The sequence below is a fragment of the Manacus candei genome, unplaced genomic scaffold (genome assembly GCF_025592945.1).
Source record: "Manacus candei isolate 608988 ecotype Guabito, Panama unplaced genomic scaffold, ASM2559294v1 h1tg000524l, whole genome shotgun sequence".
NCBI lineage: Eukaryota > Metazoa > Chordata > Aves > Passeriformes > Pipridae > Manacus > Manacus candei.
Genome location: NW_026138572.1, coordinates 1 through 23,235, shown reverse-complemented (window position 1 = coordinate 23,235; position 23,235 = coordinate 1). Strand labels below are relative to the sequence as shown.

At 62.6% G+C, this 23,235-nt stretch overlaps 1 protein-coding gene across 1 annotated transcript; it reads right to left on the bottom strand.

Annotated features, from left to right (window-relative positions):
* Positions 1-617: 617 nt before the first annotated feature.
* On the bottom strand, positions 618-23,087 carry PLCB3 (phospholipase C beta 3; the record flags this gene model as incomplete). Its single annotated transcript, XM_051776439.1, has 26 exons — positions 618-715; positions 1,289-1,324; positions 1,415-1,546; positions 2,117-2,208; positions 2,940-3,044; positions 3,789-3,888; positions 4,984-5,145; positions 6,146-6,300; positions 6,838-6,962; positions 7,293-7,377; positions 7,986-8,082; positions 8,873-8,943; positions 9,523-9,597; positions 10,375-10,483; positions 10,961-11,045; positions 11,660-11,742; positions 12,619-12,776; positions 13,944-14,090; positions 14,778-14,944; positions 16,017-16,117; positions 17,145-17,220; positions 17,738-17,791; positions 18,714-18,793; positions 19,473-19,613; positions 20,397-20,465; positions 22,933-23,087. Coding segments are annotated over 26 exons (2,758 nt in total), but the record flags the coding sequence as incomplete, so codon positions are not given.
* Positions 23,088-23,235: the final 148 nt, after the last annotated feature.

Here is a 23,235-nt window from a genome sequence, read left to right as displayed (position 1 = left end):
ATCTGGGGGTCCCTCCCCATTGTCTTGGGGTCAGTTTTGGGGTCCCTCAGGGTCAACTTTGGGGTCCCTCAGGGTCACTTTGGGGTCTCCCCCCTCCCTTTTTCCCGCTCCCCCCGCAGCAGCTTCACCCCCCCCCGGGGTCGATTTTGGGGGGTTCCCTGTGGGGGTTTTTGGGGTCCTCCCACTCCTCCAGATTTTGGGGTCCACCCCCAAGGCTTTGGGGCGGGTTTTGGGGTCCCTCAGGGTCATTTTGGGGCCTTCCCCCTCCCGCTCGCCCCAGAGCAGTTTTTAACCCCCCCGGGGTCGATTTTGGGGGATTCCCCGTGGGGGTTTTTTTGGGGTCCTCGCGCTCCCCCAGATCGGGGGGTCCCCCCCACGTTTTGGGGCGGGTTTTGGGGTGGGTTTTGGGGTCCCTCAGGGTCACTTTGGGGTCCCTCGGGGTCATTTTAGGGTCCCTCAGGGTCATTTTGGGGTCTCCTCCCTCCCCTTTATCCCCCCCGGGGGTCGATTTTGAGGGGCTCCCCATGGGGGTTTTTTGGGGTCCTCGCGCTCCCCCAGATCGGGGGGTCCCCCCCCACGTTTTGGGGCGGGTTTTGGGGCGGGTTTTGGGGTCCCACCTGCTCTTGTGCAGCGCCAGGAGCCTCTTGAGGTGCTTCTTGCGGAGCCGCTCCAGGTCCCGGCGCTGCCTCTTGAGCAGCTTCAGGTACCCCCGGTGCTGCCCTCAGCAGCTCCAGCGGCTCCGGGGACACCTCTGGGGGACCCCAAAAATCACCCGGCCGGGCCGGGGGGGCCCCCCAAAACTCGGGGGGGGGGCGGTGGGATTTGGGGGACCCCCCAAAAACCCCCCCCAAAATGGGGGTTACGCCCGGCCCCGAGGCAGCTCGTGATGGGAAATGGGGGGGAGTTTGTGGGGGGCTCAGGGGGGGATTTGGGGGGGTCCAGGGGGGGATTTGGGGGGCAAGGGGGGGTCCTCAAAACTCGGAGGGGGCGGTGGGATTTGGGAGACCCCCGAAACCCCCCCCCCCCCCAAAATGGGGGTTACACCCAGCCCAGGGTGTCCCTTCAGGACCCCCCAAAACCCCCTTGGGGGGGTCCTCTCCCAAACCCCTCCCAAACCCCCTCAGGGCCCCCCCAAACCCCCTCAAAGACCCCCCAGACCCCCTCAGGGCCCCCCCAAGCCCCCCTTAGGACCCCCCCAAACCCCCCTTGGAACCCCCCAAACCCCCCCTTGGGACCCCCAAACCCCCTGAGTGACCCCCCCAGTTTTTGGGGTGCCCCCCCCGGGTACCTGTGAGGACGGAGGCGATGAGGTCGTCGCGCTGCCCTGGGGGGGGGAGCCCAAAATAAGGGGGGGCCTCTCTGGTTCCCCCCCCCTTTAACCGCCCCCCAAAATTTGGGGGACCCCCTCCCTTACCTGGGCTGGTGACGGGGGGGGGCCCGGGGGGGTCTGCAGAGGGGGGAGGGGCCCGGGGCTCGGGGGGGGGGGTCGGGACCCCCCCAAAAGCCGCGACCCCCCCGGGCTCTCCCGGGGCTTCTCGGGGGCGTCCTGGGGGCAGAAATTGGGGGTCAGGGGACCCCAAATTATCGGGGGCCCCCCAGAGGACCTCAGGGACCCCCCAAAACCCACCTGGGAACCCCCAAAAACCCACCTGGAACCCCCAAAACCCACCTGGGACCCTCCCAGACGGTCCCAAACCCTTCAGGACCACCCAGAACCCTCCAGGACTCCCCCAGACCCCTCCCCAGGGCCCCCCCAGACCCCGAGGACCCCCCCAGATTTTGGGGACCCCCCCCAAACCCACCTCGGGGGTCCCCCAAAAGCGCCACCAGGGCCCCCCCAAAACCATCTCAGATCCCCCCAAACCCCCTCAGGACCCCCCCAAATCCCTCCCCAGGGTCCCTCCAGACCCCGAGGACCCCCCCAGATTTTGGGGACCCCCCCCAACCTACCTCGGGGTCCCCCAGAAGTGCCTCCAGGCACCGGATCCAGCTCACTCAGGGCCCCCCAAAACCCTCTGGGACCCCCTAAATCCCCTCAGGACCCCCCAAACCCCTCCCCAGGGTCCCCCCAGACCCCGAGGCCCCCCCCCAGATTTTGGGGACCCCCCAAACCCACCTCGGGGTCCCCCAGAAGCGCCTCCAGGCGCCGGGTGCGCTGGTCCAGCAGGCTGACGTGGCGGATGGGGTTGCTCAGGGCCTCGGCGTAATCTGGGGGGGGGTCCCCGAAATTTTGGGGGGCTCCGGGGGGCAGGGGGACCCCCGAATGCGAGAGAGGTTCCCCCCGAAAATGGGGAGAACCCCCCGCCAAAACCAAGAGACACCCCCCCCACTAAAATAGGAGAGAGAGGAGGAACGAGAGACAGGGATGGGACCCCCCCAAAATTGGGGGAACCCCCCTAAAAATGGGTGGGACCCCTCAAAATTGGGGGTGGAAATCCCTAAAAATGGGTGGGACCCCCCCCAAAATTGGTTTTAGAGTCCCCCTTGTGGGTTTTCATCCCCCTCCCCCCAGGTTTTTGGGGTCCCTCCAGGTTTCTGGGGTCTCTCCAGTTTCCAGGAGGGTTTTGGGGTGCCGGGGCGGTTTTGGGGTCCCCTCTCGTGTTTTGGGGTCCCTCCCTGGTTTTGGAGCCCCCCCAGTGGGTTTTCATCCCCCTCCCCCCAGGTTTTCGGGGTCCCTCCAAGTTTTTGAGGTCTCCCCGGGTTTTTGGGGTCTCCCCAGTTTCCAGGAGGGTTTTGGGGTTCCGGGACGGTTTTAGGGTCCCCCCTCGTGTTTTGGGGTCCCTGCCTCGTTTTAGAGTCCCCCCACTGGGTTTTCATCCCCCTCCCCCCAGGTTTTTGAGGACCCCCCAGGTTTTCGGGGTCCCTCCGGGTTTTTGGGGTCTCCCCGGGTCCCGGGGGGGTTCTGGGGTGCCGGGGGGGGTTTTGGGGTGCCCCCGTACCCTGGTGGCCGTGGGGGACGTGGTCGCTGGCCTGGGTGAGCAGCAGCAGCGCCGGCAGCAGCAGGGGCTGGTTGCTCTCGTTCCTCAGGGGCACGTAGTGGTACCCTGGGGGGGGGCACCCCAAAAATTGGGGACCCCCCCAGAATGGGGGAACCCCCCTGGAATGGGGGAACCCCCCTGGAACGGGGGAATCCCCCTGGGAATGGGGGAACCCCCCAAAGAGACCCCGGGAATGGGCAGAGGGGATGGGGGGGCACATCGTGGTACCCTGGGGGGGGGCACCCCAAAAATTGGGGGGACCCCCCTTGGGAATGGAGGAACCCCCAAGGACTGGGGCGACATCTCAAGGGGTCCCCAAGGACCCCCCCAGGGACCCCCCCAGGGACCCTCCCTCTGCCCCAAGAACCACCCCAAGGACCCCCCAGGACCCCCCCAAAAGACCCCAAGGACCCCCCAGGACCCTTCAGGGACCCCCCAAAAGACCCCAAGGACCGCCCAGGACCCCCCAAAAATCCCTCGGACCCCCCAAAAGACCCCCCCAGACCCCCTTCCCCTGAGCGCAGGGAGCTGCCCCAGGACCCCCCAAAATCCCTCAGGGCCCCTCAGGGACCCCCAGAACCCCCCCAAAGCCCCTCGGGACCCCCCCAGGACCCCTCAGGGACCCCCAGAACCCCCCAGGCCCCCCAGGCCCCCTCACCCGAGCGCAGGGAGCACCTGCTGCCCCAGGACCCCCCAGAAGACCCCAAGGAACCCCCAAAATCCCTCAGAAACCCCCAAGAGCCCTCCAGGACCCCCCCAAGGCCCCTCGGGACCCCCCAGGACCCTTCAGGGACCCCCAGGCCCCCTCACCCGAGCGCAGGGAGGCCACGGGCAGCACCCGCTGGCCCAGCAGCCGCCCCCCCTCCTCGTAGGCGGCCACGCGCAGGGAGGCCAGGGCGGGGAGCACCACCTGCACCAGTAACACCAGTTACACCAGTAAGGGACCAGTGACACACCCCCATAGCCCCCCCAGAGCGGGGAGCACCACCTGCACCAGTAACACCAGTTACACCAGTAAGGGACCAGTGACACACCCCCATAGCCCCCCCATAGCCCCCCCCAGGGCGGGGAGCACCACCTGCACCAGTAACACCAGTTACACCAGTAAGGGACCAGTGACACACCCCCATAGCCCCCCCAGAGCGGGGAGCACCACCTGCACCAGTAACACCAGTTACACCAGTAAGGGACCAGTGACACACCCCCATAACCCCCCATAGCCCCCCCAGAGCGGGGAGCACCACCTGCACCAGTAACACCAGTTACACCAGTAAGGGACCAGTTACACACCCCCATAGCCCCCCCAGGGCGGGGAGCACCACCTGCACCAGTAACACCAGTTACACCAGTAAGGGACCAGTGACACACCCCCATAACCCCCCCAGGGCGGGGAGCACCACCTGCACCAGTAAGGACCAGTTACACCAGTAAGGGACCAGTGACACCAGTAACACACCCAGGACCCCCCCATAACCCCCCCAGAGCGGGGAGCACCACCTGGGACCAGTAACACCAGTTACACCAGTAAGGGACCAGTAACACTCCCCCATAACCCCCCCAGAGCGGGGAGCACCACCTGCACCAGTAACACCAGTAAGGGACCAGTAACACACCTGGGACCCCCCCATAACCCCCCAGAGCGGGGAGCACCACCTGCACCAGTGACACCAGTTACACACCAGTTCAGTCCCTCCCAGTCCCATCCCAGTGCCCCCAGTCCCTCCCAATCCTCTCCCAGTCCCTCCCAGTCCCTCCCAGTCCCATCCCAATCCTCTCCCAGTCCCATCCCAGTCCCTCCCAGTGCCCCCAGTCCCATCCCATGGCTCCCAGTCCCTCCCAGTTCCATCCCAATCCTCTCCCAGTCCCTCCCAGTCCCATCCCAGTCCCTCCCAGTGCCCCCAGTCCCATCCCATGGCTCCCAGTCCCTCCCAGTTCCATCCCAACCCTCTCCCATTCCCTCCCAGTCCCTCCCAGTCCCTCCCAGTGTGTCCCAGTGCCCCCGTACCTTGGGCAGGACGAGGGGTCCCTCATCCCAGACGGGGTTGAAGGGGTTCCCTTGGCTCGGCCGCGTCCGGAACCTTCTGCGGGTGTCCACGGGGAGCCCGAACACCTCGACCTCCACGTAGACCCCGGAGCGGCGATCGGAGAGGAACTGCCCGGAGAGCACCTGGAATGGGCCAAAAACTGGGAATGACACCCCAAAAACTGGGAATGAGACCCCAAAATAGACCCCAGAGCGGCGATCGGAGAGGAACTGCCCGGAGAGAACCTGGAATGGGCCAAAACCTGGGAATTACAGCCCAAAAACCGGGAATTACAGCCCAAAAACTGGGAATTACAGCCCAAAAACTGGGAATGACACCCAAAAACTGGGAATGACCCCCCAAAGCAGAGCCCGGAGCGGCGCTGGGACGGGAACTGCCCGGGGAGAACCTGGAACGACCCGAAAACCGGGAACGACCCCAAACCGGTGTCGGGGTCCTTCGGGGGGGGGGGCCCGGCTTTGTTTGAGGGGTCCCTGGGAGGTCCCTGGCTGTTTTGGGGTCTCACCTGCACGAGCAGGGGGTTGGGGGTCCCTGGCTGTTTTTGGGGGGTCCCTGGCTGTTTTTGGGCCTGGTTTTGGGGCCGTTTTTGGGGTCTCACCTGCACGAGCAGGGTGTTGGGGGATCCCTGGTTGTTTTTGGGGGTCCCTGTCTGGTTTTGGGGCTGTTTTTGGGGCCATTTTGGGGTCTCACCTGCACGAGCAGGGTGTTGGGGTTCCCTGGGGGGTCCCTGGCTGGTTTTGGGCCTGGTTTTTGGGCCGTTTTTGGGGTCTCACCTGCACGAGCAGGGTGTTGGGGGTCCCTGGCTGTTTTTGGGGGTCCCTGGCTGTTTTTTGGGGGTCCCTGGCTGTTTTGGGGTCTCACCTGCACGAGCAGGGGGTTGGGGGTCCCTGGCTGTTTTTGGGGGTCCCTGGCTGTTTTTGGGGGTCCCTGGCTGTTTTGGGGTCTCACCTGCACGAGCAGGGTGTTGGGGGTCCCTGGCTGTTTTTGGGGGTCCCTGGCTGTTTTTGGGGGTCCCTGGCTGTTTTGGGGTCTCACCTGCACGAGCAGGGTGTTGGGGGTCCCTGGCTGTTTTTGGGGGTCCCTGGCTGTTTTTGGGGGTCCCTGGCTGTTTTGGGGTCTCACCTGCACGAGCAGGGTGTTGGCCACGATCCCGTCCAGCCTCTCCTCGGCGAAGGGGTCGAAGGCCTTGTCCGGCCGCCGCAGCGGCTCCGGTTTGAGGAGGAACCCCGAGCGCCCGTTGGCCTCGAACAGCCCCTGGTTCAGCTGCAGGGGCACGTCTGGGGGGCACGGGGGGTCAGGGGGGGTCAGGGTGTGGTCAGGGTGTGGTCAGGGAGGGGCTGGGTGTGGTCAGGGAGGGGCTGGGTGTGGTCAGGGGGAGGGGCCCGTTGGCCTCGAACAGCCCCTGGTTCAGCTGCAGGGGGGGTCAGGGAGGGGCTGGGGGGGGGTCAGGTGAGTCCCACGTGTGACACGGGCGTGTTATGGGGCAGGGGCGGGGCTCAGGTGTGTCCCAGGTGTGTTTCGGGTCGGGGGTGTGTCCCAGGTATGTCCTAGGTATGTCCCAGGTGAGCCCCAGGTGTGTCCCAGGTGTGTTATGGGGCAGGGGTGAGTCCCAGGTGTGTCCCAGGTGAGTCCCAGGTGTGTCCCAGGTGTGTCCCAGGTGTGTTACGGGGCAGGGGCGGGGCAGGGCGTGGTTCAGGTGTGTCAGGGGTGTGTCCCAGGTGTGTCCCAGGTGAGTTCTCACCCAGGCTCTGGAAGTTGAGGGCTGCCATGAGCACCCTGGGGGTGGGACAGGTGAGTCCCAGGTGAGTTCTCACCCAGGCTCTGGAAGTTGAGGGCTGCCATGTGCACCCCTGCGTTCCAGAAGAGCTGGGGGTGGAAGTTGGAGGAGTCCACGCGGGTCCCCTTGGGGTAAACCCGGCTCAGCTGCCGCTTGTTGTACCTGCAGCGGGTCAAGGGCCACCTGGGAGAGCCTGGACCCCCCAAAAACACCCCAAAATGCACCTGGGAGAGCCTGGACCCCCCAGATCCACCCCAAAGTACACCTGGGAGCAGCTGGACCCCCTAAACAGACCCCAAACCGCCCCTGGCCCACCTCTGAGCTCACCTGGGCCCCCTCAAATCCCTCCCAAACCCCCCCTTGCACCCCCCCAGAGCCCCCCAGAACTCCTCCCCCCGCCCCCCCCCGCCCCTATCCGGGGCAGGGGGAGGTTCCCAGGGGGGTTCCCCCCAAATTCTGGGGTCCCCCCGACCCCCCCAGGGCGTCGGATACTCCACGAACTCGAGGGGGCTCTTGGTGAGCTGCTCCAGCCCCTTGGTCTCCACGAAGGACGACATCTCGAAGCTCTTGTTGCGCTCTGGGGGGGCCCAAAATCACCCCAAAATCACCCCAAAATCACCCCAAATCACCCCGGGACCCCCAAAATCATCCTGGGACCCCCAAAATCACCCCGGGACCCCCAAAATCATCCCGGGACCCCCAAAATCATCCGGGACCCCCAAAATCATCCCGGGACACCCAAAATCGTCCTGGGACCCCAAAATCGTCCTGGGACCCCCAAAATCATCCTGGGAGCCCAAAATCATCCCAGGACCCCCAAAATCATCCTGGGAGCCCAAAATCATCCTGGGACCTCAAAATTGTCCTGGGACCCCCAAAATCATCCCAGGACCCCAAAATCACCCTGGGACCCCCAAAAACCAGCCCGGGACACCCCAAATCATCCCGGGACCCCCAAAATCATCCCAGGACCCCAAAATCACCCCGGGACCCCCAAAAACCACCCCGGGACCGCCCCAAAATCATCCTGAGACCCCCCAAGAAACCCAAAAACACGCCCAGGAGCTCCCCAAACCATCTCAAAATCCCCCCAGGACCCCCCAAAATCCCCCAAATTCCTGCCAGGACCCCCCCAAAATCCCCCAAATTCCCACCAGGCCCCCCCAAATTCCCCCCCTGACTCACTCTGGGCCACCTGGAAGGATTTGAACTTGACGGGTTCGATGTAGGTGACCAGGTTGGACATTTCCTCCGTGGCCGTGACCTCGCTGCTCGCCGTGCCCTGCACCCCAAAACCACCTCCTGGGCACCCCGAAACCACAGGGACCCCCAAAAAAACCCCAAAACACACCCAGGGATCCCAAAAACCACAGAGATCCCAAAAAAACCCAGCTGGGGACCCCAAAAACCACAGAGATCCCAAAAAACCCACCCGGGGACCCCAAAAACCACAGGGACCCCCAAAAAACCCCAAAACACACCCAGGGACCCCAAAAACCACAGAGACCCCAAAAAACCCAGCTGGGGACCCCAAAAAACCACAGGGACCCCCAAAAAACCCCAAAACACACCCAGGGACCCCAAAAACCACATAGATCCCAAAAAACCCACCCAGGGACCCCAAAAACCACAGAGATCCCAAAAAACCCACCCGGGGACCCCAAAAACCACAGGGACCCCAAGAAAACCCACCCAGGGACCCCAAAAAACCCCGAAACACACCCAGGGACCCCCCCCAAAAAAACCACCCAGGGATCCCAAAATCACCCCAAACACACCCAGAGATCCCAAAAATCCCAACCAGGAACCCCAAAACCCACCCAGGGACCCCAAAAAAAAAACCCACCCAGGGACCCCAAAAAACCCCAAAACCCAACCAGGGACCCCAAAACCCCCCCAGGGCCCCCCAGGTTGGACACTTCCTCGGGGGCCGTGACCTCCCTGCACCCCAAAACCACCTCCTGGAGACCCCAAATCCCACGGGGACCCCGAAAACCCACCCAAAGACCCAAAGAAAACACCCGAGTGGGACCCCAAACCCCCCCCAAAACCTCCTCGGGGACCCCCCAAACCTCGTCCGTCGTCGGCTTCTTCATCTCGGGGGGCTCCTCGTCCTCCTCCTCCTCACTGTCGGCCTCGCGCTCTGGGGGGGCCCCCAAAACCCCCCCGGGACCCCAAAATCACCCCCAGGACCCCAAAATCACTCCTGGGAGCCCAAAATCATCCCCAGGACACCAAAATCCCCCCAGGAGCTCAAAATCCCTCCTGGGACCCCAAAATCAACCCCAGGACCCCAAAATCCCTCCTGGGACCCCAGAATCCCTCCTGGGACCCCAAAACCCCCCCGGGACCCCAAAATCACCCCCAGGACCCCAAAATCACCCCCAGGACCCCAAAATCACTCCTGGGAGCCCAAAATCATCCCCAGGACACCAAAATCCCCCCAGGAGCTCAAAATCCCTCCTGGGACCCCAAAATCCCTCCTGGGACCCCAAAACCCCCCCGGGACCCCAAAATCACCCCCAGGACCCCAAAATCCCTCCTGGAAGCCCAAAATCACTCCTGGAACCCCAAAATCCCCCCCGGGATCTGAACCCACCCCCCCCCCCCCCCGAGACCCCAAAATCCCCCCCAGGATCCCAAAATCACACTGGGAGCCCAAAATCCACCCCTGGGACCCCAAAATCCCCCCCGGGCCCCCCAAATTCCCCCCCAAACTCACCGAGGGACTTTCGGGGCTCCCCCAGGCGGGGCCCCCCCCGATCCTCCCCGTTTGGGACCCCCAGCTCGGGGGGGCCTGGGGGGGAAAGGGGGGTCAGGGGGGACCCCAAAACACGGGGGGGGGCCCAAAACCCCTATTGGGGGGGTCCCCAAAACACGAGGGGGGAAAGGGAGGTCAGGGGGGACCCCAAAACACAGCTGGGGGGGGGTCAGGGTGTTTTTGGGGTACCGCTGGTTCTGGGGCACGGGGGGGGTTGGGAGTGTTTTGGGGGGGGTTTGGGGGGGTGATTTTTGGGGTGCCGTTGGTTTTGGGGGCGGGTGGGTGTTTGGGGGGGGGGTGTTGGGGCGCGGGGGGTGTTTGGGGGGGGTTTGGGGGGTTCAGGGGGTGTTTGGGGGGGTGTTTTTGGGGGTGTTTTTGGGGGTACCGTTGGTTTTGGGGCGCGGGGGGGTGTTTGGGGGGGGTTTGGGGGGTTCAGGGGGTGTTTGGGGGGGTGTTTTTGGGGGTGTTTTTGGGGGTACCATTGGTTTTGGGGCGTGGGGGGTGTTTGGGGGGGGTGTTTTGGGGTCAGGGGGGTGTTTTGGGGCTGTTTTTGGGGTACCATTGGTTTTGGGGCGTGGGGGGTGTTTGGGGGGGGTGTTGTGGGGTCAGGGGGGTGTTTTGGGGCTGTTTTTGGGGTACCGTTGGTTTTGGGGCGCGGGGGGTGTTTGGGGGGGGTTTGGGGGGTTCAGGGGGTGTTTGGGGGGGTGTTTTTGGGGGTGTTTTTGGGGGTACCGTTGGTTTTGGGGCGCGGGGGGTGTTTGGGGGGTTCAGGGGGTGTTTGGGGGGGTGTTTTTGGGGCTGTTTTTGGGGTACCGTTGGTTTTGGGGCGCGGGGGGTCCCCCCTCGGGCGCCGCTTCTTGTTCTTGATGAGGATCCGGCCCAGCAGGTCCTGGGGGCTGGGCAGGGGCACCCCCGGCTCCAGCTGCACCCCAAAAATCAGGGGGGGGTCCCCAAACCCACCACTGACCCCCAAACCGTCCCCCCTGAACCCCCAAACCCCCCCTGTGTCCCCCCAAACCCCTCCGAGCCCCCCCAGGACCCCCCCGAGTCCCTCTTGCTCCCCCCAAACCTCCCCAAAAACAACGCCCAGCCCCCCCAAATCCCCTCCCAGCCCCCCCAAAACTGCCCTCCCACCCCCCTCGGACCCTCAAAGCCCCCCCCGGACCCCCCAAACCCCCCCCGGGACCCCCAAATTCACCCCCCCGACCCCCCCGGGGGCTTCTCGAGGGGCTCAATCAGCGGCACCACCCCCCAAAACTCCCCCTCCCAGCTCCCCAAAACCCCTCCTAACCCCCCTAAAATCACTCCCAACCCCCCTCCCAGCCCCCCTCATACCCCCAGAGCCCCCCCAGCCCCCCTGAACCCCCCTCAGCCCCCCAAATTTGCCCCCCAGCCCCACCGGGTACTTGTCCAGGGGCTCCGTCAGCAGCGCCGGCCCGAAGATGCTCCTGCAGTACTCGGCCATTTTCGCCTGCTGCTTCGCCCTGGGGGGACAATTTTGGGGTGCTGGGGGGTCCCCCAAAACCCCACCGACCCTCCCCAGCTTTAGGGCCCCCACATCACCCCAAAAACATGCCCAAACCATCCAAAAAACCACCCCAAAAACACCCCCAGAACCCGTCCGTGGACATCCGGCCTGGGGACCCCAAATCACCCCAAAAACACCCCAAAACCACCCCCAAAACACCCCAAAATTACCCCAAAACCACCCCCAGAACCCCTCTGTGGACAGTTGGCCTGGGGACCTCAAATCACCCCAAAAACACCCCAAAACCACCCCAGAAAACCCCGAGTTTTGAGGTCCCCCAGGGGGATTTTGGGGTTCCCCTCATTGGAGGGTTCCCAGAAGGTTTTGGGGTCCCACCCTTGGTTTTGGGGTCCCCCAGTGGGGTTTGGGGTCAGCCCAGGGGGGTTTTGAGGTCCCAGGTGGGGTTTTGGGGTCCCTGGGGGGTTTTGGGGTCCCAGGGGGTTTGGGGTCCCCAGCAGGGTTTGGGGTGAGCCCAGGGGGGGTTTTGGGGTCCCCAGGGGGGGGTTGGGGTCCCAGGGGGGGGGGTTGGGGTCCCAGGGGGTTTGGGGCCCCCCAGGTTTGGGGACTCACGAGTCCACGTGGTTCTCGAAGGACAAAATCACCGGGAACGGCGACGTCTTGAAGGCGCTTTCGGCGATGGCCTCGATCACCTCCTGCCCCCCAAAAACCGCTCAGGGACCCCAAAAACGGGGTCAGGAGAGGCCCCAAAACAGGGCCAGGGAGACCCCAAAAACGGGGTCAGGAGGGGCTCCGAATCTGAGGGGGGGGAGACCCCAAAACTGGGTCAAAGAGACCCCAAATCTGGGCTGGGGGGGCCCTAAAACTGGGTCAAGGAGACCCCAAAACCAGGTCAGGGGATGCCCAAAATCGGGGTCAGGAGAGGCCCCAAAACAGGGCCAGGGAGACCCCAAAACCGGGGTGGGGAGGGACCCCAAAACCAGGGGAAGGAGGGGCACGGTGAACCTGGGGGGGGCTGGGGTTTGGGGGTCCTGGGGAGGGGGGTCTGGGTGGGTTCTGTGGGGTTTGGGCACTTCGGGGTCGGTTTTGGGGTGCCAGGGGGGTTTTGGGGGCTCACCCTGAAGGGGATCTCGGTGGTCATGGTGAAGCTGTGGGTGATGAAGGGCTGGGGGGGTTCTCTGGGATTTGGGGGTTCTGTGGGGTCTGGGTTGGTTCCAGGGGGCCAGGGCACTTTGGGGTCAGTTTTGGGGTGCCAGGGGGGTTTTGGGGGCTCACCCTGAAGGGGATCTCAGTGGTCCTGGTGAAACTAGAGGGGGTTGGGATTTGGGGGTTCTGTGGGGTCTGGGTGGGTTCTGTGGGGTCTGGGCTGGTTCCAGGGGGTCTGGGCACTTTGGGGTCAGTTCTGGGGTGCCGGGGGGGTTTTGGGGGCTCACCCTGAAGGGGATCTCGGTGGTCATGGTGAAACTAGAGGGGGTTGGGATTTGGGGGTTCTGTGGGGTCTGGGTGGGTTCTGTGGGCTCAGGGCGCTTTGGGGTCAGTTTTGGGGTGCTGGGGGGGTTTTGGGGGCTCACCCTGAAGGGGATCTCGGTGGTCATGGTGAAGCCATGGGTGATGAAGGGCTCCTCCTCGGGGGGTCTCCCCTTCCAGCAGTCGAGTTCGATGCAGCGGCAGCCGCTGAGCAGAACCTGCCGGTACATCTCCACCGACGAGGGGCCCGCCAGCTGCCCCGCTGGGAACCCCAAAAATACCCCATAACCCACAGATCCTACACCCAGAGACACCCCAGTACATCTCCACCGACGAGGGGCCCGCCAGCTGCCCCGCTGGGACCCCAAAAATACCCCATAACCCACAGATCCTACACCCAGAGACACCCCAGTACATCTCCACCGACGAGGGGCCCGCCAGCTGCCCCGCTGGGACCCCGAAAACACCCCAAATCAGCCCCAAAAACCCCCCTCTGAACCCCAGGAACATCTCCACCGACGAGGGGCCCGCCAGCTGCCCCGCTGGAACCCCAAAAAATACCCCAAAAACCCTGCTCTGAACTCCTGGAACACCCCAGGAACATCTCCACCGACGAGGGGCCCGCCAGCTGCCCCGCTGGGACCCCAAAAACACCCCATAACCCACAGATCCCAAACCCTGGTACATCTCCACCGACGAGGGGCCCGCCAGCTGCCCCGCTGGAACCCCAAAAAATACCCCAAAAACCCTGCTCTGAACTCCTGGAACACCCCAGGAACATCTCCACCGACGAGGGGCCCGCCAGCTGCCCCGCTGGGACCCCAAAAACACCCCAAATCAGCCCCAAAAACCCTGCTCTGAACCCCTGGGACACCCCAGTACATCTCCACCGACGAGGGGCCCGCCAGCTGCCCCGCTGGGACCCCAAAAACACCCCAAATCAGCCCCAAAAACCCTGCTCTGAACCCCTGGGACACCCCAGTACATCTCCACCGACGAGGGGCCCGCCAGCTGCCCCGCTGGGACCCCAAAAATACCCCATAACCCACAGACCCCAAACCCAGGGACCCCCCCAGTCCATCTCCACCCAGCAGGGGATCCCAAAAAGGATTTTTTGGGGGGGTTCTGGGATATTTGTTGGTGAAGTCGGGGCGCGGTTTTGGGGTCCCGGGATATTTTGGGGTTCAGGAGCATTTTGGGGTGCAGTTTTGGGGGGTTTTGGGGTATTTTGGGGGGCAGTTTGGAGGGTATTGGGGTATTTTGGGGGGCAGTTTTGGGGGGTTTTGGGGTATTTTGGGGTGCAGTTTTGGGGGTTTTGGGGTATTTTGGGGGGCAGTTTTTGGGGGGTTTTGAGGTATTTTGGGGGGCAGTTTTTGGGGTATTTTGGGGGGCAGTTTTTGGGGTATTTTGGGGTGCAGTTTGGGGTTACCTGTCAGGTAGGTGTTGTGGGAGGAGTTGATGAAGTAGCTGGACAGGGGCTGGGTCATGTCCTGGTGCAGCCCCAGCGTCTCGGGGGGGACGATGCTGTTCTCGTCCCCCCCCAGGAACCGGGAGAACCCCTCCATGGACAGCTGGCCTGGGGACCCCAAAAACACCTAAAATTACCCCAAAATAACCCTAAAAACACCCCAGAACCCCTCCATGGACAGCTGGCCTGGGGACCCCAAAAAACACCCCAAATTACCCCAAAATCACCCCAAAATCACCCCCAGAACCCCTCCATGGACAGCTGGCCTGGGGACCCCAAAAACACCTAAAATTACCCCAAAATAACCCTAAAAACACCCCAGAACCCTTCCATGGACAGCTGGCCTGGAGACCCCAAAAACACCCCAAAATCACCCCAAAAACACCCCCAAAATCACCCCAAAATCACCCCCAAAAACACCCCCAAAACACCCCCAAAACACCCCAAAATCACCCCAAAACACCCCCAAAATCACCCCAAAATCACCCCAAAACCACCCCCAAAACACCCCCAAAACCCCTCCATGGACAGCTGGCCTGGGGACCCCAAAATCACCCCAAAAACACCCCAAAAATCACCCCCAAAACATCCCCAAAATCACCCCCAGTCCCCCTCAAGAACCCCCCAAACCTCCTCTGTAACCTCCCAAAACCCTCCCAAGAACCCCCCAAACCCCCTTGAGGACCCCCCAAGCCCCCCTTAGGACCCCCCAAACCCCCCCGAGGACCCCTCAAACCCCCCCAAGAACCCCCCAAACCCCCCTTAGGACCCCCCAAAGCCCCCCAAGAGCCGCACCCCTGTCCCTGAAGGTCTGGTTGGGCTCGTAGCGCTCGATGAGGGCCTGGGCCTGCTCGGGGCTCAGGGGGGGGAACAGGACCTCGTTCAGCCGGGGGTCCCTCTGCCGACTGTTCACGAACTCCCGCAGCTGCTCCCGGCTCACGTAGGGCTTCCCTGCGGCCCCGCTGGGATACAGGGGTTAGGGCATCCCAAAAACACCCAAAACTGCCCCAAAACCCACCCTGGGGGGCTTCCCTGCTGCCCCGCTGGGATACAGGGGTTAGGGCATCCCAAAAACACCCAAAACTGCCCCAAAACCCACCCTGGGGGGCTTCCCTGCTGCCCCGCTGGGAAATGGGGTCAGGAGATCCCAAAACTGCCCCAAAACTGCCCCAAAAACCCACCCTGGGGGGCTTCCCGGCGGCCCCGCTGGGAAATGGGGTCAGGAGATCCCAAAACTCCCAACAGAACCCCCAAAACCCACCCTGGGGGGCTTCCCGGCGGCCCCGCTGGGATACAGGGGTTAGGGCATCCCAAAAATCCCAACAGAACCCCCAAAACCCACCCTGGGGGGCTTCCTGGCCGCCCTGCTGGGAAACAGGGTCAGAGCATCCCAAAAATCCCAACAGAACTCCCAAAAACTCAATGGAAACCCAAAACCCCACCCTGGGGGGCTTCCCCACTGGGAAACGGGGTCAGAACATCCCAAAAATCCCAACAGAAACCAAAATACCCAATGGAAACCCAAAATACCCAACACGACCCCAAAAAAACCAACAGAACCGCCAAAACCCCCCAAAATCCCAACAGAACCCCCCAAACCCCACCCTGGGGGGCTTCCCAGCCGCCCCGCTGGGAATGGGGGTCAAGGCACCCCAAAAAAATCCTGAGGTGCCCCCAAATTCCCTCAGGGTGACCCCAAACCCCCTCAGGACACCCCAAACCCCCTCAGGACACCCCAAACCTCTCAGGGTGCCCCCAAACCCCTCAAGGTGTCCCCAAACCCCTCAGGGTGACCCCAAACCCCCTCAGGCCCCCCCAAACCCCCTCAGGGTGACCCTAAACCCCCTCAGGGTGACCCCAAACCCCCTCAGGGTGACCCCAAACCCCTCAGGACACCCCAAACCCCCTCAGGGTGACTCCAAACCCCCTCAGGCCCCCCCAAACCCCCTCAGGGTGATCCCAAACTCCCTCAGGGTGACCCCAAACCCCCCCAGGCCCCCCCAAACCCCCCCGGCCCCGTTTTTGGGGTCTCACATCTCGAGCAGGATCTTGTCCAGGTCGGGCCTCAGGCAGAGTTTGCTCAGGAAGCGCCGGAAGGTGTCCAGGGGGAACAGTTCGGGGGCAATGGCCTCGCCCTGGGGGACCCCAAAAGCTCGGGGGGGGCCCTCAGCACCCCCGGGACCCCCCCCGAACCCCAAATCTGCTCAGGAACACCCCAAAAACCTCAGGGGGGGGAGGAGATCCGGGAGGGGATGAGGGGGGAGAGGAGATCCAGGAATGGGGGAACCACCCCCCAAAAAATGGGCCCGAAAAAATGAGGGGACCCTAAAAATGGGGGGAACCCTAAAAGTGGGAGAGACCCTAAAAAAATGGGGGGGAACCCTAAAAAATGGGGGTGAACTCTAAAATTGGGGGTGAACCCTAAAAATAGGGGTGAACCCTAAAACTGGGGGGTGAACTTTGGGGGCGTCCCCAATTTTTTGGGGGGATCCCCAATTTTTTTGGGGGGGTCCCCTATTTTCAGGAGGGGTCCCCAATTTTTTTTCAGGGGGTCCCCGCTTTTTTTGGGGGGGTCCCTGATTTTTGGGGGGGTGTCCCTGATTTTTCTGGGGGGGTCTCCGATTTTTTTTTGGGAGGGGTCCCCGATTTTTTGGGAGGTCCCTGATTTTTTTGGGGGTCCCCGATTTTTTGGGGAGGTCCCTGATTTTTCGGGGGAGTCCTCGATTTTTTTGGGGGGGATCCCCAATTTTTTTTGGGAGGGGTCCCCAATTTTTTGGGAAGGTCCCTGATTTTTTTGGGGGGTCCCCAATTTTTTGGGGAGGTTCCCAATTTTTTTGGGGGATGTCCCTGATTTTTTTGGAGGGTCCCCAATTTTTTTTGGGGGTGGTCCCAAATTTTTTTGGGGAGGTCCCTGATTTTTTTTAGGGGTCCCTGATTTTTGGGGGGGTGTCCCTGATTTTTTCGGAGGGTCCCCGATATTTTTTGGGGGTGGTCCCCCAATTTTTTTGGGGAGGTCCCTGATTTTTTTGGGGGGTCCCTGATTTTTTGGGGGGTCCCCGATTTTTTTGGGGGTGTCCCTGATTTTTTTGGGGGGGTCCCTGATTTTTTTTTGGGGGGGTTCCCAATTTTCTGGGGGGGGTCCCCAATTTTTGGGGGCCGTACCCGGGTGCAGCTGAGGCCACACGACTCCAGCGCCGTCTCCACCCGCTTCTTGTCGGCCGAGAACATCTTCAGGATGCTGCAAAAGGGGCACCCCGACATTTTGGGGGGGGGTCCTCGAGGTTTGGGGGGACCCCAAAAATTCGGAGGAACCCCCAAAAATTCAGGGGAACCCAAAAAAAGGGTCCCCAAAATTGGGGGAGCCCGGGGGGCGTCGGGGACCTTAAATTGGGAGAAACGGGGGCAAAGAGGGGATGGGAGGACCCCAAAATATTTGGGGGGGTCTCCGGGATTTGGGGGGGACCCTGAGATTTGGGATGACCCCAAAAATTCCGGGGAACCCCCAAAAAATTCAGAGGAACCCCCAAAAAAAGGGTCCCCAAAATTTGGGGGAGCTCGGGGGGGGGGGATTTTGAGGCCCCCCCAAATTCAGGTCGGGAGGGGTCCCAAAGGGGGGAATTTTGGGAAGGGGAAAGTGGAAGGGGGTGGAATTCGGGGAAGGGACAGGTTTTTGGGGGGGTCCCCAAAATTTTGGGGTATCATTTTGGGGGTCGGGGGGGTCAGGGGCCCCCCCCAAAATTTGGGGGGTCACTCACTTCTTGACTGGGATCTTCCCCTCCGGGTTCACCTGCAGCGTCAGCTTCGTGTACCTGGGGGGGGACCCCAAATTTGGGGGGGGGGGACACACCCCAAAAACCGGGGCAGGGGCCCCAGAAGGGTTTGGGGGGGAGTGAGGGGGGTTTGGGGGGGCTCAGGAGGGATTTGGGGGGCTCAGGGAAGGTTTTGGGGGTGCAGGAGGAATTTGGGGGCTCAGGAGGGATTTTGGGGGTGTCTGAGAAGGATTTGGGGGGGTTTTGGGGGGTCCCCACCCTTTCCTGAGTCGGTGTTGGGGTTTGGGGGTGATTTTGGGGTGATTTTGGGGTGATTTTGGGGGTGATTTGGGGGGGGGTTAGGGGGGTTTTTGGTGTAATTATGGGGTTATTTTGGGGTGATTTGGGGCGATTTTGGGGTGATTTTGGGGGTAGTTTTGGGGATGGTTTTGGTGTAATTTCGGGGTGATTTTAGGGGGATTTTGGGGGACCCACGCCTTCCTGAGGTCGGTGTTGGGGTTTGGGGGTTCAGGGATGATTCTGGGGTGATTTTGGGTGGATTTGGGGTGATTTTGGGGCACCCACGCCTTCCTGAGGTAGGTGTTGGGGTTTGGGGGTTCAGGGATGATTCTGGGGTGATTTTGGGTGGATTTGGGGTGATTTTGGGTGGATTTGGGGGGATTTTGGGGCACCCACGCCTTCTTGAGGTCAGTGTTGGGTTTGAGGATTCAGGGATGATTCTGGGGTGGATTTTGGGTGGATTTGGGGTGATTTTGGGTGGATTTGGGGTGATTTTGGGTGGATTTGGGGTGATTTTGGGGCACCCACGCCTTCCTGAGGTAGGTGTTGGGGTTTGGGGGTTCAGGGATGATTCTGGGGTGGATTTTGGGTGGATTTGGGGTGATTTTGGGTGGATTTGGGGGGATTTTGGGTGGATTTGGGGTGATTTTGGGTGGATTTGGGGGGATTTTGGGGCACCCACGCCTTCCTGAGGTAGGTGTTCCTGGAGCCGTTCCGGGCCAGGATGTTCATGGCCAACCCAAACAGCTCGTCCGTCCACACCTGGGGGGGACCCCAAAAATCTGGGGGGGGGTTTGGGGAGGCAGCACCCCAGAACCCACCCAGGGACCCCCAAAACCCACCCAGGGACCCCCAAAATCCACCCAGGGGACACCCAAAATCCAACCAGAGACCCTCAAAACCCACTCAAGGACACCTCCAACCCCCCTAAAAGGGTTCCCAGACCCCCTAAAAACCCCCCAAGCCCCCCAAAAGGGTTCCCAGACCCCCTAAAAACCCTCCAAGCCCCCCCAAAAGGGTTCCCAGACCCCCCAAAGACCCCTCGGATCCCCCCAAAAAGCCTCCCAGACCCCCCCAGAAGGACTCCCAGACCCCCCAAGCCCCCCCAAAACATCTCCCAGACCCTCCAAAGCCCACCCAGATCCCCCCAAAAAGGGTTCCCACACCCCCCAAACCCCCCCAAAAGGGCTCTCAGACCCCTCCGAGCCCCCCAAAAAGGGCTCCCAGACCCCCCAAAGACCCCACGAGCCCCCCCAGAAGGACTCCCAGACCTCCCCAAGACCCCCCAAAAGGGCTCCCAGACCCCCCAAAGACCCCCAGATCTCCCCAAAAGGATTCCCAGACCCCCCAAAGCCCCCCCCGAGTTCCCAAAAAGGGTTCCCAGACCCCCCCAAACCCCCCAAAAAGGCCTCCCAGCCCCCCCCCCGAGCCCCCTGCCCACCTTGGCCACGTCGTCCTGCACGGCCACGAAGTTGAGGAAGCCCAGGTTGACCATGTCGGGGCCGTGGACCACCGTGAGCAGGCGCTGGGGAGGGGGACCCCCGGGCACCCCAAAACCCAGGGCCTCCCGGGTCCGGGGGTCCTGCAACCCCCAATGTATCAATGACCCCCCAAAATGTGCTCAGAGACCCCCACAATGTACCCAGAGACCCCCAAAATGTGCTCAGAGACCCCCAAAATCCACCCCCGGGCACCCCAAAACCCAGGGCCTCCCGGGTCCGGGGGTCCTGCAGCCCACAGTGTGCTCAGAGACCCCCAAAATGTACCCATGGGACCCCAAAATGTACCAATAACATCCCAGAATGTGCCCAGAGACCCCCCAAAATGTGCCCAGAGACCCCCAAAATGTGCCCAGAGACCCCCAAAATGTACCCACAGAACCCCAGAATGTACCAATAACATCCCAGAACGTGCCCAGAGACCCCCAAAATACACCCAGAGATCCCCAAAATGTACCAATAACACACCAAGATGCATCCAAAGACCCCCAAAATCCACCCCCGGGCACCCCAAAACCCAGGGCCTCCCGGGTCCAGGGGTCCTGCAACCCCAAAATGTATCAATAACCCCCAAAAATGTACTCAGAGACCCCCAAAATGTGCTCAGACACACCCAAACTGCACCCCCAGTTCCCCAAAACGTACCCAGAGACCCCGAAATCGCACCCAAAGCCCCCCCAAACACACCCCCAGTTCCCCTAAACGTGCCCAGAGAGCCCCAGAAAGGACCAACAACGCCCCAGAACGTGCCCAGACACCCCCAAAATCCCCCCCCGGGTGTGTCCCCCCCCCAGTTTTGGGGTCCCACTTGGTTCTTTAGGGGTTCCCCGACCCCCCCCACCCCCCGTTTTTTGGGGTCCCCCCACCTTGGGGGCGCGGGCGAAGCGTCCCGTGCGCGTGTCCCGGATGCTCGTGATGTCCAGGAGCTCCACCTCCTGCGGGACCCCAAAAACGGCCTCAGGGACCCCAAAAACGGCCTCGGGGACCCCAAAAACCGCCTCAGGGACCCCAAAAACGGCCTCGGGGACCCCAAAAACGGCCTCAGGGACCCCAAAAACAGCCTCAGGGACCCCAGAAACTGCCTCAGGGACCCCAAAAATGGCCTCGGGGACCCCAAAAACCGCCTCGGGGACCCCAAAAACTGCCTCGGGGACCCCAAAAACGGCCTCAGGGACCCCAGAAACTGCCTCGGGGGCCCCCCCCAAAAACGGCCTCGGGGACCCCAAAAATGGCCTCGGGGACCCCAAAAACCACTTCAGGGACCCCGAAAACGGCCTTAGGGACCCCAAAAACGGCTTCGGGGCCCCAAAAACCGCCTCGGGGACCCCAAAAACGGCCTCAGGGACCCCAAAAACGGCCTCGGGGACCCCAAAAACGGGGTCGGGGGGGGGGGCCTGGAATGGGGGAGACCCCGAAATGAAGGAAAGAACCCTAAAAATGGGCTCGGGGGGGGGGGACTCTGAGACGGGGGGAGACCCCGAAAATGGGGGGGACCCAAAACGGGGCCCGGGAACCCCAAAAATGGGGGGGGGGGTGTCCCCAAAATGGGGAAAGGGACCCCGAAATAGGAGCGGGGGGACCCCCCCCGATGGGGGAGACCCCGAAACTGGGGGGGGGTCCGCGGGTTTGGGGGGAGGGGGGGGGTCTCCAAAATTTGGGGGGGGTCACGAGGTTTTGGAGGGTGTCCCCTCCCCCCCCCCCCCGCAGTGTCCGGGCCTTTCCCACGCCCCTCCCCCCCCCTTCGGCCACCGGAAATGCCCCCCCCCGCCCCTCCCCCCCCCCTCCCAGGGGACCCCACATCCGGGGGGGTGGGGGGAGGGGCGGGGGGAGCCCCCCCCAAAATCCCGGCTGGGAAGGGCCGATAAGGGGGGGGGGCTTCCGGGGGGGGGAAGGGGGGGGGAATTTTGGGGGGTCGGGGGGGAGACAGGGGGGGTTTGGGGGGGCCGAGAAGGCCTGGGAGGGTTTGGGGGGGATTTGGGGGGGATTTGGGGGTGTCCTGGAGGGGGATTTGGGGGAATTTAGGGGGTCTCAGGAGGGATTTGGGGGGGTCCAGAGAGTCCTGGGAGGGTTTGGGGGGGTTCTGGGGGGGATTTGGGGTCTTAGAAGGGATTTAAGGGGGCCCTGAGGGGGATCTGGGGGGCTCTGAGGGGATTTGGGGGGGGCTGAGGGGGGCCGAGAAGTTCTAGGAAGGTTTGGGGAGGGGTCCTGGGGGGGATTTGGGGGGATTTTGGGGGTCTCAGGAGGGGTTTGGGGGGGGCCAAGAAGTCCTGGGAAGGTTTGGGGGGATTTAGGGGTGTCCTGAAGGGGGATCTGGGGGGTCCAGAGAGTCCTGGGAGGGTTTGGGGGGATCCTGGGGGGGATTTGGGGGTGTCCTGGAGGGGGATTTTGGGGGGCTGAGAAGTCCTGGGAAGGTTTGGGGGTCTCAGGGGGGATTTGGGGGGGCCAGAGAGGGATTTGGGGGGACCCTGGGGGGGATCTGGGGTCTTAGAAGGGATTTAAGGGGGGGTCCTGGGGGGATTTGGGGGTCTCAGGGGGGATTTGGGGGTCTCGGGGGGGATTTGGGGGTCTCAGGGGGGATTTGGGGGGGCCAAGGAGCGCTGGGAGGGTTTGGGGGGGATCTCGGGGGGTTCCCAGGGGATTTTTGGGGGCTCATTTTTGGGTGTCCCGATTTTGGGGGTTCATTTTTGAGGGGAAGGTTTTCATTTTGGGGGGTCATTTTGGGGGTCCCCCATTTGGGGGACCCAGTTTTTGGGGTGTCCCTGTTTTGGGGCTCAGTTTTTGGGGTGTCCCGGTTTTGGGGGTCAGTTTTTGGGGGGTCAGTTTTTGGGGTGTCCCTGTTTTGGGGGTCAGGTTTTGGGGTCAGTTTTTGGGGTGTCCCTGTTTGGGGTCAGTTTTTGGGGTGTCCCTGTTTTAGGGGGCTCAGTTTTTGGTGTCCCTGTTTTGGGGTCAGTTTTTGGGGTGTCCCTGTTTTAGGGGGCTCAGTTTTTGGTGTCCCTGTTTTGGGGTCAGTTTTTGGTGTCCCTGTTTTGGGGTCAGTTTTTGGGGTCCCTGTTTTGGGGTCAGTTTTTGGGGTGTCCCTGTTTTGGGGTCAGTTTTTGGGGTCCCTGTTTTGGGGTCAGTTTTTGGGGGGTGTCCCTGTTTTGGGGTCAGTTTTTGGGGTCCCTGTTTTGGGGGTCAGTTTTTGGGGTGTCCCTGTTTTAGGGCTCAGTTTTTGGGGGGTGTCCCTGTTTTGGGGTCAGTTTTTGGGGTGTCTCTGTTTGGGGGGCTCAGTTTTTGGGGTCCCTGTTTTGGGGTCAGTTTTTGGGGGGTGTCCCTGTTTTGGGGTCAGTTTTTGGGGTCCCTGTTTGGGGTCAGTTTTTGGGGGGTGTCCCTGTTTTGGGGTCAGTGTTTGGGGTCCCTCACCGTGCTGGGCCCCGTCCAGTAGAGGAAGAAGCCGTCGGGGTCCACGCGCAGCGTCACCGGGGTGCGGCTGGGGGGCTCCTGGGGGGGGGGGAAAAACCGGCTCAGGGGGGTCCCCAAAACCCTCTGACCCCCCCAAAAAACACCCCAAGCCCCAAACCCCTCCAGGACCCCCCCAAAGTCCCCCAAATCCCCCGAATCCCAAATCCTCAGGGACCCCCAAGGGACCCCCCTTTGTCCCTGTCCTGGGCTCCTGGGGGGGTCCCCAAAACCTCCTAACCCCCCAAAACACCCAACCCCAACCCC